Source organism: Hyaloscypha bicolor (genome assembly GCF_002865645.1).
Source record: "Hyaloscypha bicolor E unplaced genomic scaffold K444scaffold_58, whole genome shotgun sequence".
Taxonomy (NCBI): Eukaryota; Fungi; Ascomycota; class Leotiomycetes; order Helotiales; family Hyaloscyphaceae; genus Hyaloscypha; species Hyaloscypha bicolor.
Genome location: NW_020194560.1, coordinates 387,194 through 404,897, shown reverse-complemented (window position 1 = coordinate 404,897; position 17,704 = coordinate 387,194). Strand labels below are relative to the sequence as shown.

General features: G+C 48.0%; 8 protein-coding genes across 8 annotated transcripts; 3 read left to right on the top strand and 5 right to left on the bottom strand.

The window, feature by feature from the left end:
- Window positions 1-1,170: 1,170 nt before the first annotated feature.
- On the top strand, window positions 1,171-2,779 carry K444DRAFT_721044 (uncharacterized protein; the record flags this gene model as incomplete). The annotated part of the gene is made up of 3 exons (XM_024888507.1): window positions 1,171-1,455; window positions 1,517-1,880; window positions 1,938-2,779. Coding segments are annotated over 3 exons (1,491 nt in total), but the record flags the coding sequence as incomplete, so codon positions are not given.
- A 564-nt stretch (window positions 2,780-3,343) lies between these two features.
- K444DRAFT_629165 (uncharacterized protein) lies at window positions 3,344-3,934 on the bottom strand (the record flags this gene model as incomplete). Its single annotated transcript, XM_024883021.1, has 1 exon — window positions 3,344-3,934. The coding sequence occupies one exon, from the start codon at window positions 3,932-3,934 to the stop codon at window positions 3,344-3,346; it is 591 nt and encodes a 196-aa protein (XP_024737580.1).
- A 578-nt stretch (window positions 3,935-4,512) lies between these two features.
- K444DRAFT_629164 (uncharacterized protein) lies at window positions 4,513-5,927 on the bottom strand (the record flags this gene model as incomplete). Its single annotated transcript, XM_024883020.1, has 2 exons — window positions 4,513-4,527; window positions 4,617-5,927. The coding sequence occupies 2 exons, from the start codon at window positions 5,925-5,927 to the stop codon at window positions 4,513-4,515; spliced, it is 1,326 nt and encodes a 441-aa protein (XP_024737579.1).
- Window positions 5,928-6,406: 479 nt separating this feature from the next.
- On the bottom strand, window positions 6,407-7,968 carry K444DRAFT_629163 (uncharacterized protein; the record flags this gene model as incomplete). The annotated part of the gene is made up of 3 exons (XM_024883019.1): window positions 6,407-6,487; window positions 6,537-7,633; window positions 7,695-7,968. The coding sequence occupies 3 exons, from the start codon at window positions 7,966-7,968 to the stop codon at window positions 6,407-6,409; spliced, it is 1,452 nt and encodes a 483-aa protein (XP_024737578.1).
- A 1,112-nt stretch (window positions 7,969-9,080) lies between these two features.
- K444DRAFT_629162 (uncharacterized protein) lies at window positions 9,081-10,144 on the bottom strand (the record flags this gene model as incomplete). The annotated part of the gene is made up of 3 exons (XM_024883018.1): window positions 9,081-9,191; window positions 9,244-9,534; window positions 9,584-10,144. The coding sequence occupies 3 exons, from the start codon at window positions 10,142-10,144 to the stop codon at window positions 9,081-9,083; spliced, it is 963 nt and encodes a 320-aa protein (XP_024737577.1).
- A 518-nt stretch (window positions 10,145-10,662) lies between these two features.
- On the bottom strand, window positions 10,663-11,246 carry K444DRAFT_629161 (uncharacterized protein; the record flags this gene model as incomplete). Its single annotated transcript, XM_024883017.1, has 2 exons — window positions 10,663-10,788; window positions 10,842-11,246. 2 exons carry the CDS (start codon window positions 11,244-11,246, stop codon window positions 10,663-10,665), a joined length of 531 nt encoding a protein of 176 aa, XP_024737576.1.
- Window positions 11,247-14,850: 3,604 nt separating this feature from the next.
- K444DRAFT_629159 (uncharacterized protein) lies at window positions 14,851-15,429 on the top strand (the record flags this gene model as incomplete). The annotated part of the gene is made up of 2 exons (XM_024883016.1): window positions 14,851-15,220; window positions 15,269-15,429. The coding sequence occupies 2 exons, from the start codon at window positions 14,851-14,853 to the stop codon at window positions 15,427-15,429; spliced, it is 531 nt and encodes a 176-aa protein (XP_024737575.1).
- Window positions 15,430-16,144: 715 nt separating this feature from the next.
- Window positions 16,145-16,994, top strand: K444DRAFT_721036 (uncharacterized protein; the record flags this gene model as incomplete). Its single annotated transcript, XM_024888506.1, has 1 exon — window positions 16,145-16,994. The coding sequence occupies exon 1, from the start codon at window positions 16,236-16,238 to the stop codon at window positions 16,992-16,994; it is 759 nt and encodes a 252-aa protein (XP_024737574.1). The 5' UTR covers window positions 16,145-16,235.
- Window positions 16,995-17,704: the final 710 nt, after the last annotated feature.

Genomic DNA, 17,704 nt, shown 5'->3' with positions numbered 1-17,704 from the left:
TCTTTCAACGGAGCGGCAACACTCAGCTCGTTTGATTGTCCCGTGGCCTCGATATGCGTGTCAACAGAGTCTTTGATTGTCTCAGAAAGGGTACCGTTCCATCCCTTCGGAATAACAGAGTTGGTTAAGGGGTTCTGTCCGTCGATTAGTCTGCTACATAAAAGGTGGGGCACGCTGCGTTTATACCTCCGTGTTCAAGACGTATGCCTTAATTAACTGTGTGAACAGTCCAATTAATTGATGTTCTTTATCACTGTCAACCGAGCTTCCTTGCAGCGCGGCTAAGGATACCGGAGCATGCTGATGATGGAGTCCGGGGAATTGCTTCACATCCCTAGCCGACATCAAGTTAAGACTTCGATCGGCCCCATGCGCGTGAAGGTTGCTCGCTTGGGACAGTCTGGACTGATTCGAGGAGGTTGTGTTGTGTTCTTCCGGCGAACTGACTGGAGATAATCCCTCGGGCTTGATGGCGCTGAGCAGTTCAGGACTGATTCCGCTGTCCAAAAGGTTCTTCAAAGCTTGTTGAACAGTACCGTTGCCTGTAGTCTTTGGAACTGGCCTCGGGCGGCCATCTGTTGCCTGTTCTGCAGAGGATGATCGAGTGCGTTTTCTTGAACGCCGCGATATCTCGGCGGAGGCGCCTGACTGCTCGTGATATTCCTGCATTTTGAGAAGGGGTCTACCTTCTTTCCTGGTCCTGCTTCTCCTTGAACTTAGAAGGATCCGGATTTTGCTGGGATCTTGATGTCTTTCTTCCCCTCAATTTCACTCCTCCATCTGCTCAAGCGGTTTCGGTCGGCTGTTCAAGTGTAAGTTGTCCTTTTGCTTTTTGGTAGCCTCGTCGGCAGAGAAGCCCTGAGGTGCGCCTGAAGCCACAATTCAGCACTGTCTCACCCGCGTGCAGAGGGCTTTCCCAACAAAAGCCGCGTTGTGGCATTTCCTGCTTCACGACGACTCCCCATAGTGCAAACACCACTGCTCTTCGGACGGGACTTGCGACCAGCGATTGGCAATGGATACAGTACAACAGACATCGAGCGCAATTGTTCACCAAAGATTCTCACGAGAATGGTCTGCTCCAGACGAAAATCGCGATAGGTGAGATCTGGGCAGCCCCACGACTGAAGACGTCCCGCTAACGGCCAGGCGGGCAGCCGAAAGGTGGTTCAGGAGGTTTACAAGAATGCCGTCAGGCATTTTAGAGCTCATTTGACAGAAGACGAATGCAACAAAATATGGCTCCAAGATCAAACGGGGATGGCTGGAGTTCAGGAGGCCGTCCGAGCAGCCAAAGCAAAGTACGAAGGGGGGAGCGAACAGTCCAAAGCGCGTAAATGGCTGAAACGGCTGTCTCAAAGCATTCTGCTATACGGTAAAGTGTTGGAGATGTCGGCAAGCTATTGCTCTGAATATGTTGCATTGCCACTGGGGGCGATAAAGTTCTTGTTGACAGTAGGTTTTGGACATGTACCAGTCATCCTTAAGTCAATAGGTAACTGATTTGGCAACACAGGCTATTGTCAACCACGAAGAATCCATCGCTCAGCTTTCGAAGGCGCTAGCGCAAATTACAACTGTGCTCCCGAAAGCAGACATCAAGCTTCTTCTGTATCCCACCGAAAGGATCAAACTCGAGGTCTCAGTACTATATGGGCATTTGATGGAATTCACACAGAGAGCTATAAGCTGGTACGAGGCAGGAAGGGTGAAGCATGTCCTCACTGCCATGTTTCGCCCCACGAAGCTTGAATTTCAAGATATATCACACAAGATTTTTTGCTCATCTCAAGCCATTGATCAATTAGCAGCAACAGCAAATCAGGCAGAGCTCAGGGATTTGCACTTGCTCTTCATGGAGTTCAAGCGTACTATGATAGGTGCTCAGATTCGCACCTTCTTCTTGGATATCTTGAAACTAATCAATTGAATCTAAGAAAGCCAAGCTGTAAACTCCACAATACTTCTTGACTCGAAACGGCGAATATGCGAGATTCAGTTCTCCCAGATACTAACATTCACCGCGGCCACGAGTCTTCCCGAGCCGGAAGAAAGTTTCCGCTATTCATCTTTCCTAAGCAAGCGGAGACAACTTCGGCGCACGTACGAGGCTCATCCATCTTGGCGGTCTCGAAAACTGAAGGAGTGGGCAATGTCGAATACTCCATCGCTGATCATAGCAAGAGGAACTTGCTTGACACGCCACGAGACAAAGGATTTTGCAACGGAGATGGTGGCTCTGCTTCGGGCCACGAAAATCCCCGTCATATGGACCCTGAGTGCAAAAGCAGACAGCAGCTCAGCATGGCGATCCCCTATCGAGGTCCTCAAACAGTTAGTCTTACAAATCCTTCACCTGAATCAATCCCTGCTCAACGACGAATCACCTGCATTGAATGCAGCACGCTTCCAGAACGCAACGAAGGAGTCCGAGTGGTTTGGCATTCTAGCCTCGGTGTTGAGCGGCCTCGAAAAGCTTTACATTGTTGTGGATGCCGAGATCATGAATCGCGAAATGGCGAGTCAAATCTCTTGGACTGACGCTTTCAACACAATGCTCGAAGATCTGAAAGCTTTATCTTGCAAAACTGTTGTCAAAATCGTCCTTGTAAGCTATAGTAATAGCCCCTACATCTCATCATCGCAACCTACTACTTTCGGTAATGTGACTGTCCGAATTGAGAAGGAGCGGCGTATGGCCACAATGAGGAAGCATCACTTCCGCTCTCGAGGAAGCCAGCAGGGTTCCAATGTTCTCATGCCACTTCTGCGACATTAAGCACGAGTCTGGTCTCTAGCAAATCTCCGGCCATGAGTTCTGCGAGGAAAATTCTTCTAGTTTTGTTGAATTTGAGATGGATATCGAGACATTCAGAGACCTTACGTTCTAATGATCTGAGCACCGACAATACCCGCCTCAGTCGGAGAAAAAAGCGGCCGATTTTGGCAGGGTGCACAGATGCGATGAGCCCTTGGTTTGATTAATAAACAATTAGCAAATAGTAACCTACTATATTATTTGATACTTGGATTTAACGCTCAAATGTTTGATATATACATTTCCTACCTCGATCTAGCAATTTGCTCGGGTCCAGCAGCATGTAACCCGATTCTTACATCTCACAAGTCAAAATTCATGGTCACAAGCATGGACTGTAAGCTGGAAACCACCCGAGACTTGGCTACTCTAATTCCACCGCATATAAATTTTGCCAGCATAATCTGCAGGAAACAGGAAAAGACTTCAGCCAAAATTGCCACGGTTTTTACCAGCCCGGACACATGTATCATCAAGCCAGGAGAACACGCCCTCCCATCAGCAGCCTCCGTCATTAGAGAATGACTAGGTCTTAATTTTCTTCGACGGAGGCCCCTCCTCCTCCAGCTCCTTTGCTGTAGACATCATTGCAGAAGCCGCTCTCTTGCCCTTCTCCTTCAGCTCCTTGATTTCCTTCTCCAGCATGCTAACCCTGGTTTCCGAACTAGTGCGTAGTTTCTTCTGGATCTCCACGTCGCGCTTGTTGTCGTTACTCTCCAATACCATTCTGTCGACCTTTGCCCGAAGAACCTCTTGCTCCGCCTTGCCATTCTCGATCTCTCGCTGCAGCTGATCCTTCTCGGTACGTTCAGCCTGCAGCTGATTCCATGCAATCTTGTCGACTTTCTCCCGAAGAACCTTTTTCTCCGCGTTGACATTCTCGATCACTCGCTGCAGCTGATCCTTCTCGGTACGTTCAGCTTGCAGCTGATTCTGCAATGCCCAGATCTTATCTTCTTTCTCCTTCAAGATCTCGCCTTGACGCTCATGTTCGAGATTCAGTCCATCCATGATTGGCTTCAGAATCGCTTTGGGGACATGTGTGAAGGGACAAAACTTGATCAAATTATCAAACTCCTCCAGTGGCTTCGGGAAGGCTGCAGGATCTGGGTCCATCTTGACGGCGTCTCGAGACGGAGCGAACTTTCTTAGATGTTTTCCGAGGAGTTTGAGGGTGACGATCTTCACTTGCGATCGAAGGGCTCGAGGTTGGGTGTTGGAGAAGATGAATGCTTAGCTTTCGTGGGTTCGTTCATGTGCTCAGAATATGGGTGTTGGTTTGAGGTGAAGTCGTTGTTGAGTTGGGACGACGGGCGAAGGTTTGGATTATTCCTTCGGAGATTGAGGAGTGGTGACTGTAGCTGCGTCGCAATTCAATCTCCAATCGGCTTTGCTTCTGCCATCCAAGGTGACCTTGCTCGAAGCTAGCGTCGTTGTTGAGGTGGTTAAGTTGTTGAGAAGTGGTGAAGCAGAGGTTCAAAATCAGAGAGAAGGCAGCATTGTAAGCGTAGTGAGGGAGCAGAAATTCACCCGGATGTGCTAAATTTCTCACTGTACAATAAGGCTACGGTACATAGAGTGATACACTCCAGGTTTGAGCGGGCTTGTTCAAGCTCGACAATCTAACAATTTAAGGAGTGCTAAGAAGTCCAGAAGAGTAGAGTCCCCAATTGCAATTTTATCTAAGCCGACATCTACTCTTTCTCAACCTAGTAGGAGGTTTCAACTTGAAGCTGAATCTCTGATCCTATCATCTCGATGAGTATACGCGCCGATGAACAGATCCTACTCTGCGTACCTCGTTTCCCGGAAGCCGTGAATTCCTCCCATCAGTCGGCGAAGACATGGACAGACTCTTTGGTGTATCAGGAGATCCTCCCACCATTGCCCTTGGCCCACTGGGAATACTGTCCCTCTGTGCACTCTGAGGAGTTCTCGGTCTCTTGGCAGAAGGTCCCTCCTCGTCCACCCCGTCTGAGGTACCAATATGAATCATCTGACTGATCTTCCCCTCCAGCTTATTGATTCTGCACTCCATCTCCTCCTTCTCCTTCTCAAAACCGTGTGCCTTGTCTATATAGTTGTCCCTCTCAACCTTGACCCGGAGGACATCACACTCCAGCCGGTCGATCTCGCGCTGCCTTTCCGCCATCGTGCCTTGCTGCTGAGCAATCAGCTCATCCAATTTCTGCTTCGCAATCTCCAATCCTTGTATCTTCCTCAAAAGTGCCACCTCCTCCTCTTGTGCTTCATCCCTCTCCTCGACCAATTTTCCCTTCTCAGTTGTGTACTCCTTCTTCTCCTTCTTCAATATTTCGATATCTCTATCCCGCTTCGTCAACCCCTCCCTGACCTCCTTAACCTCTTTTTCCAAAGACTCCTCCTTCCTCTCCAACACCTCAATCCTCCCCTTGGCTTCCTTATTCTCAACCTCCAACTCCACAATCCTCTTCGCAAACGGCTCACCCGCGCTCACGTTCAGCTCAACCTTCTCCCTCTCCAACCTCTCAACCGTGCCTTTCAAGCCGTCAAACCCCCTCTCTTTCATCCAAAAATCCGCTCTCAACTTCCCAAACTCCACTCTATGCTCCCTATTTACCTCTTGACTTTGCTTCAAGTCCCTCTCTTTCTCGTCCAGCTCCCGGCCCTTTCCCTCTAGTATCACCTTCAAACGCTCCAACTTCTCCTCTTGCTTTGTAGAAATGGATTGCTGGCTGCGAAGCTGGCCACTCAAGGCACGGATTTGGGCGTCTCGCTCAACGATCGGGGATAGGTATTGGTTGACAAGAGAGGAATATTCGTGGTTTTCGTCAAGGGTCCTGAGTTCTGGTGTTTGGCTTGGCGGGGTGGAGAATATGGGAGGGAAGGGAGGGAGGGAGATGGAGCGGGGCGGGAATGGCGGGGGTGGAGGTGGAGGTGGTCGGAAGAATTCGTTCATCGTGGCGTTTGTTTGGATCGGCATTTTGGTCTTCGTTGGTCTTGGAGCGGAGGAGGGAGGGTCGCACCCCGAGATTTTGTGGGAGGGTTCGAGGATTGTTGGAGACAAGGGAGGATGGTCTGATGACTGAATGTTGTTTTGCTGCTGTAATCTTTTGTAGATGGTTGCCATCTTTGTATGTGAGAAGTCAAGCAGATGCTCGGTGGAGTGCAAACGGAATTCTGATAATTGAGTGGCCGTGATGCAGGTTCACTGCTTCCAATTAGCGTATATAATCATAAGAAAACCAAGTAGCGGTCAAGAATCTTCCCTACTCTTCATGAAAATTTGAAATGTGACGAAAGTTGACAGGTGATTCAACTGTGATATTTCGGGAGCTTGCATTATTCCAGAAGTGAAAAGAACATTTTCAGTGCATCGAGAAATTTATTGAAGCAAAATACATGGACGTTCTCCCAGCCCTTGGCTAAGCATCAGATTGCGTTTGTACGCGGAATGAAAGGAAGAATCTCAGACCAACATTACTTATTACTCTAGCAAAGTGCAGAATATTCTTTATGCGTTGTACTCAAGGAAAGAAGGCTCTCAAATCAACGGCACTTGTTTTTCCGCCACAGGACGAGATGTGCTTTAACGGCCACCGCTCAGTTTTACACGCCTCTGTCATAGTCCCTGGAGGCGCCCTCATTACTGTCAAAGCTACGAGTACTCTTGCGGTTTTTAACCCAGCACTTGGAACAAATTAGCTTGAATGACAAGAAAAGGACTAAGAATACGTACGCCACGGCGCCAATGATGGTTTGGTGACGGGGGCCCTCTCTGGAACTCCTCAATAGTAGACTCCAAGCCTGCTTCTTGAATCTGATCATCACTCATCCGGGACATCCAATTGAGGACGCGCCTCACTGGGGCAGTGAAGCGCTCATTAACTTGTTGACGAGAGCGAGATGCAGAGGATTCCGAGGGGTTGCTGTTGCTATTGCCCCCAAATGATGCGGGTTGTCTCGAAGGGGGGATCGGGTTGGTCGAACTTGTATAGAGTAGATTATCAATAGCTCGTTCGCGAGAGACAGCACTTTCCGGGGATCGGTTAAGGCCGCCGCTGGGATTCCGCGAACCAATAGCAGAACCTTGTCTGGGAGCTACAAAGGCGTTGAAAGATCGCGGTCGCTGAAGTTGTGTTTGCAAATCATAGATTTGTTCGTTGAGAGTCTTGTTCTCCGCCTGTAAACCCAGCTTCTCCTGCTCTAACACTGTGACCTTGCTCACAAGCTCGTCCTTACGGCCGTCTGCCATAACGAGGACTCTATGGAGGCTGGTGTGGTTCTCCTGTGCATGACGCATCTTTTGCTCTGCCTCGCCCTTTTCCTTCTGTGCTGTCTGGAGCTGTATCAACAGCGAACCTTTCTCTCCCTCCAGCCTATTAATCGTTTGGGTCTTCTCAGAGATGGCCATGTTGTTAGTTTGGATGTTGCGGTGCATGCTTTCTTGTTGTTGCTGAAGACTGTTCAGTTGAGTCGACAGTGAAGACTTCTCTCCTTCCAGCTTAGTAATGGTTTGGACTTTGTCAGAGATCATGAAGTCTTTGGCCTGGGCGTTGTGGTGCATGCTTTGGTATTGGAGGTCAAGAGAGTTGTGGATTGTCTGGAGTTGTCCGAGCTGTGCCAACAATGAGGCTTTCTCGCCTTCCAGCTGAGCAATGGATTTGATCTTGTCAGCTTCCTGTTGGCGTTTTTGAATGTTGAGTTGAGCGATCTGCTGCTGGAGGCGATGGATTGCGCCTTTGTTCTCTTCAGCTGCAAGAGGATCCTCCAGAGCCTCGTTGAGATTCTTGAATTCAGGTTCGGTCCGGAACCGAAGCAGGCGTGGGTACAATACTACATGCCTTAAGTGTTAGCAAATTTACCCTTTATTTTGTCAACATCAAAAATGAAGGACGCTTGCCATCCTTTTGAGTTTGCTCTTGGACGAAACGCTCATCGTTCTCGAGAGGATTGGGGCCGTTGAGGTGCTTTCCAACGTAGAGTCTCGTTTCAACTACGCTGTACAAGAGCAGAATTTCACTCAGGAGCACTTCACTGGCGTGGTACATCTCTTGGAGGCGGTGAGATGCTGGGTGGTTCTTTTGCATCAGTTCTAGGTGCTCCTGGTACAGTTTGTGCTTGTCCATGATAGCTTGAACGGCGTCAAGCTTGATCCAGGTATGGTCCATGATTGCTCTCCTTGCCGTACAATATAGAGTGAGTGATTGTTCCTGTCACAGAGAGTCCAATTAGCTAAAGGAAAATGTATTGAGATGGAAGGATAGTGGATGCACGGCTTTCTTCAGGAACAACGAAATACTGAAGGCGATGACAGACCGTCGCGATGTCAAAGCACAGGGTTCTGCAGTGCTTTCGCAACAAATGAATGTGCAAGAGGAGATGAGAACACGGCACTTACGGAAATTTAGATGTACAGGGGGCGGTATGAGATGTGATGTGGTGTTGTTGTTGTTGTTGAAGAGGAAGGAAGTAAATTATTTGTTGGTCGGAGGTTTGTTTACTTTGGCGAGGTGGAGCTTCACGAGGTCGGAGAAGGAGCCTTGTCAAGTGCAACGCTACCACCTCTTGACCAGACAAAACGAGAATTCAATGGCGCGTGGGCCTTTTTCTGAGAAGGAGGTTTATTGTTCCGAGGTTGGGGAGAAAGAAAAGCAAGCTTCTATAAATTTTCCAGAGGGAATGGAACAATAAAATACATTGAGTTGAAGGCCTAATAGAAGTTCTTTCATACCGTTATGACTAATTTATGAGTATGGTATTTCGAACCTATTATAACACAAGAGTGTTGATTGCCTGTAACGAAAGGGCACAACGGTGGTGCAATGTAGCATCAAACAGGTGCCAGCTAAACTAGTTTGGAGTCTCGAATATTTGTTGATTCTTTACACCATTGACCTCATTCTACAGTGAGCTCGTCTCGAGACACAGGGGCAGTTCCTTCCTCGAAGCAGCTTGCAGGAAGCTTCCATCCTCGGGGCCTCTCTTAAAGGGAAGTTTGGACAAACACCTTCAGCCCGCAAGTCTGTATATTGCTGGATGATGCAATTTATTCTCTAGTTCGACCGTAAAGCTCTGCCCGAACTTCTGGAAGAAACGCACCAAGCAGAAAAGAAATCCCACTCCCGAAATTTCCCACGTCTACCGTTACCAAGCCATTATTCCTGACCACCAATGTATGGAGAGCCTGTCGCCCAACTCCCAGCTCCCGTAGATCCCAAGTTCCGTGCCAGCAGCTTTCCCATCCATGCCTTTCCACCGAAGTCAATATGATTTCATCCCCTCAAACACCGTCCAAGTGCACGATTTCGACGCTGGCCGGCTGCTCGACCTCCTTCCTCTCTGCTTCGGCCTCTCCCTTCTTTGTCTTTCGCTTGGGCATGCGGCGGAAGTGCTAAAGCAAAGATCAGAAGAATGACTTTGAAAAAGAAAGGTACAAAACTTACAGACTTGACGTAGTAGTAGCCTTCGGGTGCCCAATTTGGTACCTTGGCTGGCTTCGGGGCTCCTAGTTCTCGCTTGATCTTAGCAGAATCGGAAGCAGAAGCCGCAGATTGATCGTCGGACGCGTGGTTGAGCTTTTGCTTCTTTGCTGCTGGAATTTGGAGTTTTGTGCTGGCAGCTGCAGGAACATTTTGACTAGATGTTCGGCCAACGGGCGGAAGATTGCGTGGTCCAGGTGGTGCTGGAACGCTCTTGCCAAATCCAACAGTCTCCTGAGCACCTTCCGGAGGAAGCTGAAACATGGTAAGCCAATACGATTGAAACCTCTGAAAGAGATCTTACCATTAACTTCAGAAGTCTTTGCTCTTCATGGGCTGCAGTAGCAGACGCTGCAGGATTCGGAGACGCACCAGTTGCTACATCGTCCTGCAGCGGTGTTGCTGTAGCTGCCTTCGCAATACTCTGAGATCCACCAGGAGCACCTCCTTGATTACTCGCTGCGGTAGTCGTATTGAGCGTATTCTTGCCACTACTTACTGCAGCCTTCTCAACTCCTTCTAATGCAAACTTCAACCTCATAACCTCCTCTCCCAACGTATCAAGTGTACCAACCAGTACCATAACACTCTTCAATGCCTTCCGAACCTCTTCATTATCATCCCCGGTATTAGCTCCACTCTCCTTATTCTTGTTGTTCTGCTCCTCAAGTCCCCAAATTTGACTACCGATATCGACCAGACGATCTACCAAGTCGTCGAAGGTTGCGAGGTGGGTCGGGGATGAAGAAGCCGAGGAGCGGAGGAGATTGAGCTTGAAGGTCAGAGTGAGCTTCGTGTCATTGAGGCCTGAGATGGTACGATTGAGTTCGGAGGCATTGTAGGAGCTGAAAGCGTTGGGTGCCATCTTTACCTGGGGCTCTGGAGGTGTTGGTGGCAAGCTGAGGGAGAGTGAAAATATGGTGGTTGACGCCGATGGAGGGGTAACGAAGAAGGTAAATTGAGGATATCAGTGAATTCACCATAGACTGATAGAAACCTGATTCAGAATAGGCTTGTCTTATGGAACCAATTGGAGATTCAATGTTTCATGAGAACACGTGATGATTTAATGTTGACTTGCCATTGATTTCAGAGTATCGAACCACTGCTGAAGAAATTATGCCCGTCACCATTGCCATGCGGCAAATATGGCCAAATCGGCCATTTCTTTCCGCCCATAATCCTATCGCCTTCCCAGATATCAGACTCCATTATCCCAATAAATCCATCTGAAGTTTCCCGAAAATTTCTCATTTTCCCCATGAATGAACGCCACGCCTATCACCTCCAATGTCCCTTTCACTTCCTCTAGTTCTTGCTTGATATAGTTTACTTCTCCTTTCGTTCAGGTCATTTTCGAGTATGCTGTAACAACCATTAGAATTATTCCACCAGGAAGAGGAGTAATCCATAGAGAAACCCTACCGCCCGAACGTGAACCCGCTTCTCAACCTTGGAATTTGTCTCCTTCGGCTTGCTTGTACCAGCAGTAACATTTTCCTGAGCGATCTGCATTGGTAGAGGTCAGCCATTTTCTGCAAACTGTTTTTGGAAATACGAACTGAAGACGGCTTGATCCTCAACCTCTTGAGGCGGCTCATAACCATCTTGTCGACTCGCTCCTGGTGCTTAGCGATAGCCTTGAGTCTTCTCAAGTCCTCACGAAACTCCTTAATTTGGGTCAAGAGCTCTTCCGACTGTACAAGATCGGCGAGTACTGCAGAATTGAAGTCTTCCTGGGGCATCCTCAACTTCCATTCTTGCCTCACCCTGTTAGCTGCCCCGAGCATCACAACATTGGTGGTGATATTCGCGTTACGAGTCTCCAACTTCATGAATGACTGATTGTAGCTCTCGGAGCTGGGTAGGCTGAGCTTCTCGGCATTCAACCGCGAGGTATTGACGGACGCCCAATCCTTGACCTCTCTGAGCTGGTTACGGAGGAGACCTTCTGTATAGGAAGCCATTTTGAAGGACAGGGATGGAGTTTAAGGAGACCTTTAAAAGGTAAAAAAAATGGGGTGTGGTGGGTGCTGGATTGAAGGGAGAGAGGAGTTGTGGGAGGGGGATGGGAAGTGGAAGTGGAAATGGAAGAAGATGGTCGGAGAGGGCCTTTCCTTACGTTGACTACGAGATCCGCTGGTGAATAATTACCCGACAAAGGGTTCGAAAGGTGATTCGTATTGTGAGCTAAAAGTAGCTTCAAACTCTGCAAGAAGCGAGCAATATTTGCGAGAAAGCGTGTTACATGTCATATAGACATACAGGCTAATCACAAGGGCTGATTCCTGCTTGGTCATTTCATAAAATAGCTTCAAGCCATTAATGGGCATAAGTGAAGACTTAATCGTGGAAAGAATTTTCGTTTACTCCACGTGATCCTCTGAAGAAAATAGGGGGGATATTGCCGCCTCACACCGCCTTCCCGAAAAGTCGAGCAGGGCAATGCCAGGTCAACACAAAACAACGCACCTCTCCGAATATCCTCCTAGGCAAACATGGAACCAATTCTACTTGCAAAGTTATGCCCATCGTTTGTGCGATCCTCAAGCCCCATCATTTTCGCGCCTTTAATCAGCAAATCATTCAATGTCTCAGCACCCAATTCCAGTCCTCCTTGCGGATGCGGCTCGTTCCCCCCTCCCTTTTCACTCCAGGAGCAAAATATTGCCCAATAGGGGTAAAGGAGTGCTGCTGAAAGAAGCATCCGCCGACCTCAACTCAAATGTCCAGTCTTGCTGGAAGGGGTGGCATTGCTTGAAGAGATCGGTGGCTTGTTGGTATTGGAGGGCGCAGGCCGTTGGGGTGGACATGCCTGGGGATTTTGGCTTAAGTGCTAGCATTGTTGTTGAGATCAAGAGGGATGTTACTGAGATCGAGCTTGAGGTGTTGTTCGCTAGAGGTTAGGTTGCGTCGTAAATTTGAAAGTGTCACTTGTCCTGAGTTACAGCAAAAGAATTTAAAGTGTCGCACCATATAGTCATTCTGCAGCCCAATAAGCCATTCCAGTCAGTACAGTAGAATAATGTAGGAGGCCAAAGTTTTGCTTTCATTGTTATCTGCCAGGTTGCCTCTCTTTGTTTGCGGGTTCTACCGAACTCTGCTGCACAAACAAACCACTCTGCAATCAAGAAGAAAAAACAGCAATGTATGGAAGTACCAAGAGCAAACGGGGTAAGACCAAGCCCCAAGATTCTGCACCAAGGGTCGGCACCAACAGCGTGTGCCGAGAGCCTGAACCCAAATTTCCTCCCTCCAAGCTCTACTTCTTCTCCCTTCTATCCCTTTCCTTCACCAACTCCTCCCTCAATCTCTGAATAACCCCATCCTTCTCTCCTATCTCTTCTTCCTGCTTCTTGTACCAGTGGACTACGCGGCTAGTTTCATATTCAGCCTCCTCTCGCTGAGCTTGTAATCTTGCGTTGTCAACCCGAAGCTGGGTGATTTCGTCCCTCAAACAACGGACTTCACGTTCTGCGTTGGGATGAGAGAATTGTGTGCTCGGATGAGGAGATCGAGATCTTAAGTTCGGAAGAGAGGCAGGTGGAGAGCGAGATCGTGACCGGTAACGTGGGTTGAGTCGTTGAGTGATGGATGGATAGGGCTGCTGAGCAGCATTGGATGGTAGTCGAGGTCCTTCAGATGGTCTTGAAGGACGAGAAAGAGGTGGTTGATGTTCCATCTCATGTAAGGGACCACCCATTTGAGATGAAGGTGGTTCACGAGGAGCTTCCACCCTAATGCCCCTGTTCTCTGGCTCTGGCTCTGGCACAGCCTCGCCCTCACCCGGCTCCGCAAGGCCCAAAGCTCGGAGATCAGCTCGAAGACTATCAAAACGTCCCCGAAATCTATCGCGATTTCCCTTCAATTGGCCATACAGAATGTGAAGCTGGATCTGGTCTCGTTGTGCTGTGGTTCCGGCCAGAACGGTGTGGTATAAACGGTTGGCTTCGTCAACCCAGTGCTGTATTTCAGCATGCGGTAGTAGCCGAGCACGAACAAAGACAAGGTTGATCGTCGGGTCTCTGGTATTGTAATGCTCGTGAAAGGCTTCGTAATCGTTGCCAATATTGAGCCAATATTTACGCATTGCGGCAGCTTCGCCGAGGGTAATGTTCGGTCGAGTACTGGCACGGTTGCCGCTCTCAAAGTTGGACATTTTGAATGAAATAGGATGGTAGGGGAGCGAAGGACTTTTCGTTTGTGGGGATCAGACCGAAGCAAAGATCAGATCGAAGGAAGTTATCGTGCACAACTTCAGACCGAAGCAAAGACCAGACCGAAGGAAGTTATCGTGCACAACTTGAGACCGAAGCAAAGACCAGACCGAAGGAAGTTATCGTGCGCAACTTCAGACCGAAGCAAAGTTTAGACCAAGTGACTTTGTTGTGTATAAGACCAGATCGAAGCAAAGATGTGACTAGAATAATGTATGACGTAGTGGTTATCCGATCTTTCAATGTCGAGCCTGTGTCGTCGTCGTCTCGGGGGAAAGAGAGGCGGTGTCGTCGTCGCTTCAGTAGGAAGAGAGCTGGTAGTATTCTCAAGTGCGGTAGGAAGTAGTGGCTTTGCTTGAGCTGAATGTTTAGAAGGGCACTGGTACAATAAAGGTAATGAAACCTGTAAAGACAACAATCTTTGTAGTGTTATTAGTAGTTGGAAGAAGTTGTTGTTTTTAGAAGTAAACAACCCTTAAGAGTACTGTGGGATTGTTCTTATAAACTGCAAGAGGGCATTAAGCGAGCAGTCGACAAGTGTCTGTATTTCCCTCCCAAAATTTAGAGACTTACAAAATAAATTACCCCAGAATAAGGTAGCTAGGTCATTTGTAAGAGAAGTATTATTCTACTTCTATAGAGAACCTACAAATTTTTATTAAATATATCCCAACTCTTCTAGTATAAGAAGGCTCTATGAAATAAATAAGATTCTTGAAAGCGTCTAGGAGCTAGATAAACCAGATAAATGCACAAAAGAAATCCTAAGCAGAAGTCCAAGGCAAACCGCAAATAAAACCACAAAGAGAGTCGGCAAACATTTCTACAAACAAGGGGCAATTCTTAGGAGTATTAAAAGCTGACATCAAATAAAATGTCTGTCTTTGATGTGAACTCTAAGGTTAGCGGCTGCAAAGTGAGCGGCTTTAAACTGAACGGTGTCTTTAAAAGCTAATGCCGAATAGGTGGCAGACTTGCATTTGCATCGCTGCTCTAAGTAAATTTGTACTATTGCAAAGCCTATAAAGTCTATTATAAAGCAGCGCACCGGCAGAGCTGCTGGACTTTATATATATTAGAACTGAAAATTCTTCCGCTCTCCCTTTCTTTCTTCCCCATAATACATCCGAAACGCTGGTTTGTTTCCAAGCAACTTCAAGCCTCCACCTGCTGCTTCTACCTCTACTACAAACACATCTTGCAAGCTTCAGTTTACTTGGTACACTCATCACGCATTCCTTCTCAAGACACCGTTCACCTCAGATATCGACCACTTTAGATATTGTCTCAGACATCGTTCACCTCGGACATCTCTGCTATTACCAACACTTACCTACTTGCAACCGCCGTCGTAATGCATCCAAAAGGCTCCACCTGCCCTCCTCCCCCTCTTCCCTCTCTCGCTGAAGCCACCAACATCCTTAATGACATTGACGACTTGGCAAACGAGCACAACAGCCTCATGACCAAGTGGGATTGTTCTTCACCTGCCGTTCGCTCTGTTCTCGCCCCATACAAGTATCTCACAAGAGATGAGATCCAGAAGCTGGTTGATCGGGCAGAAGCTTTGGTCAGAAGATTGGGCACGAACTACGGTCCGATCAATCCATCCCTCGAGCGTGCTCCACGGGAGGAATACGATATGTTGAAAAGGCTGTCTGAGAGTACTAGACAAAACTTGGAGAAGGTGCAAGATGAACTTGCAACTTGGGACGAAGATGAAGGTAAGAGCGATTCGGAGTATTGTCCCACAATTGCTTATCAATCTTTAGATGAGGGCAACCTCCCGTTCCATCCTACCGACGAAGTCCGGCAGCTTCGAGGTGAAAACATAGAGCTCCGAAATCGGATTGAGGAGTTGGAGGAGGAGCTCGCGGAGAAGAATTCTCTCATCCAAAGTCTGAAGAATGGAAAGGGCAAAGGAAGAGAATAAATGAGAAAGGGGGTTTGGGGATTTTGGGGATTGGGATAGACATCTGGTGAGCTTGTTGACTACCAAGCTGGAGAATTGATCATAATAAATTGAGTGGTTTGGACCTCGAATGTTCTTTATCTTGAAGTACCATGCAATTGTGATATTGATTTCCCTTATAGCTTCTAGAGTCAAAACTCAATGTTCTACTTGAGGTAAAGCAATGGATTCATAGATACCTGGCCATTTTTTTCTCATTGTACTACTTCAAGACTTAATAATATAGGTTGAGGAACTTTTACTTATACCCATTCAAGTTTGAACAATGACTTGAGAACACCTGCATTATACCATATCAAAATAGAGCAAAAAGACGAGAAGTAATATCCAATTGTCGTCACTAATTGTACTTCTTTACAATAGAACAATAGGATGAGAAGTGATGCCAAATTGTTGTCACGAAAGATGGCTCTTCAAGTCAGAAGAATGGGATGAGAATTGAAGCCGAACCGTTGTCACTAATAGTACTTCTTTAAGATAGAATAATGAGATGAGAAGTGAAGCCGTCGTCACAAACAACACTTTGCTGCTCTGTGGCAACGCCGCTTAAGATGAAATTAGCGTACTTGGTTCGGCATAAAAGAAGCTCTAGTTTTTCACACGACGATTTCCTTCTTCCCCAGTACACACCATTCTGATCTTGGCCGACTGTGCTCTGTCTACACTACTTGGTACAATCAAACTCCTTCCAACTTCATTGTCCCACAAGTGCTTGGCGCAATCGCCTCAGACACCGTTCACCTCAGCCATCGTTCACCACAGACACCATGTCTCAAAGACCCAACAACAACAGAAAGCACCCTCACCCCCAAGCCGAGTCCCTAGTCCCTCATCGCACGCAAGATATAATCTCTCTCCCACAAGCTACACTCCTTGTTGGCCATCTTACAGCCATTCGAGACGAATACCTCCAGCTCCTCTGCCAATTTCCTCCCGGCCACCCTTCCATCCGAGCAGAGCTCTCGCAATACTCCGATCTCACTATCCAAAACCTTGACCGCCTCCTCGGAAATGCTCGCAGCCTTCTCACTTCCATTCGATCCTACGGCGGCCGTCCCGTTGGACGGGAGATAGCACGAGACGATTACATCCTCCACGGCCAGACGGATCGTCAATACCAGAAGTTGCGGGAGCAGTTGAATGATTTGGAGGAAAAGTTGGAAAAGGAGCAGTACGACCACCTTCGCCTTCCCCGCCGCCAACAACCAGGCCCTTTTCGTCCAATTGGTCCGGCTCAGCCAAGCTTCCGTCCAACTCCTTCTCCACCTCAATACCAACCCCGACCATCTCGTCCCACGTCTCCTCAACCCACTCGCCCCTTCCATCGACGTGCTCCGAGCTACCAGGATTTGTTGGAGGAGAACCGGGAGTTGCGGGACGAGGTTAGGATGTTGAATGATCATGTTCGCCGGCAAGAACGTCAGATCGAAAGAATCTTGGAGTGTAGGGAGCGGGAGCGGGAGGAAGAGGAAGAGGGTGAGGGTGATGAGGGAGAGGAGAGGGGAGGAAAGCGGAGAAAGGTTTAGATGAAGAAAGAGGGAGGGAAGTAGCGGGGGAAGGGGAGTAAGTTGTACACAGATGATTAGGGACAGTTTGACGTTTGTGGCTCGCTGGCATGGAGAGTTGGTTGTACCAGCTGCATTTGGGACATTCAGAGCGTTGCCTTGGCATTGAGCATAGATTGAAGAAGAGAGCTTCTTCCACAGTACAAGAGTGATTTTACAGAGCAAATAATATAATTGTACAAATTGCTTTGTGAACAATCTAGCAATTAGGAACTGAAGATGACAACAAGGAAAGGTCAGACAACGACTTCTCGTTATCTGAAAGTTGGGAGCGAAGCAGAGGAACTTTTCGTGATTATCGTATTGTTTCGCTCCCAACTATTGGGCCGAAGGATATATCGTGTGGCAAGCACTGCCCTGTTGTTTACTCCCAACTATTATAGGGAAGCAAAGGGAGTTATCGTGACTCCTGTGCTGAAGTTGGGAGCGAAGCGAGCAACCAAAGATCAGAGCGAAACAAAGGGGTATTCGTGATTATCGTGTGCAAACATCAGAGCGAAGCAAAGGGGGTTATCGTGATTACCGTGCTGAAGTTGGGAGCGAAGCGAGCAGCCAAAGATCAGAGCGAAACAAATGGGTATTCTTAATTATCGTGTGCAAACATCAGATCGAAGCGAAGCGAGTTAGCGTGGTTACCGTACTGAAGTTGGGAGCGAAGCAAGCAGCCAAAG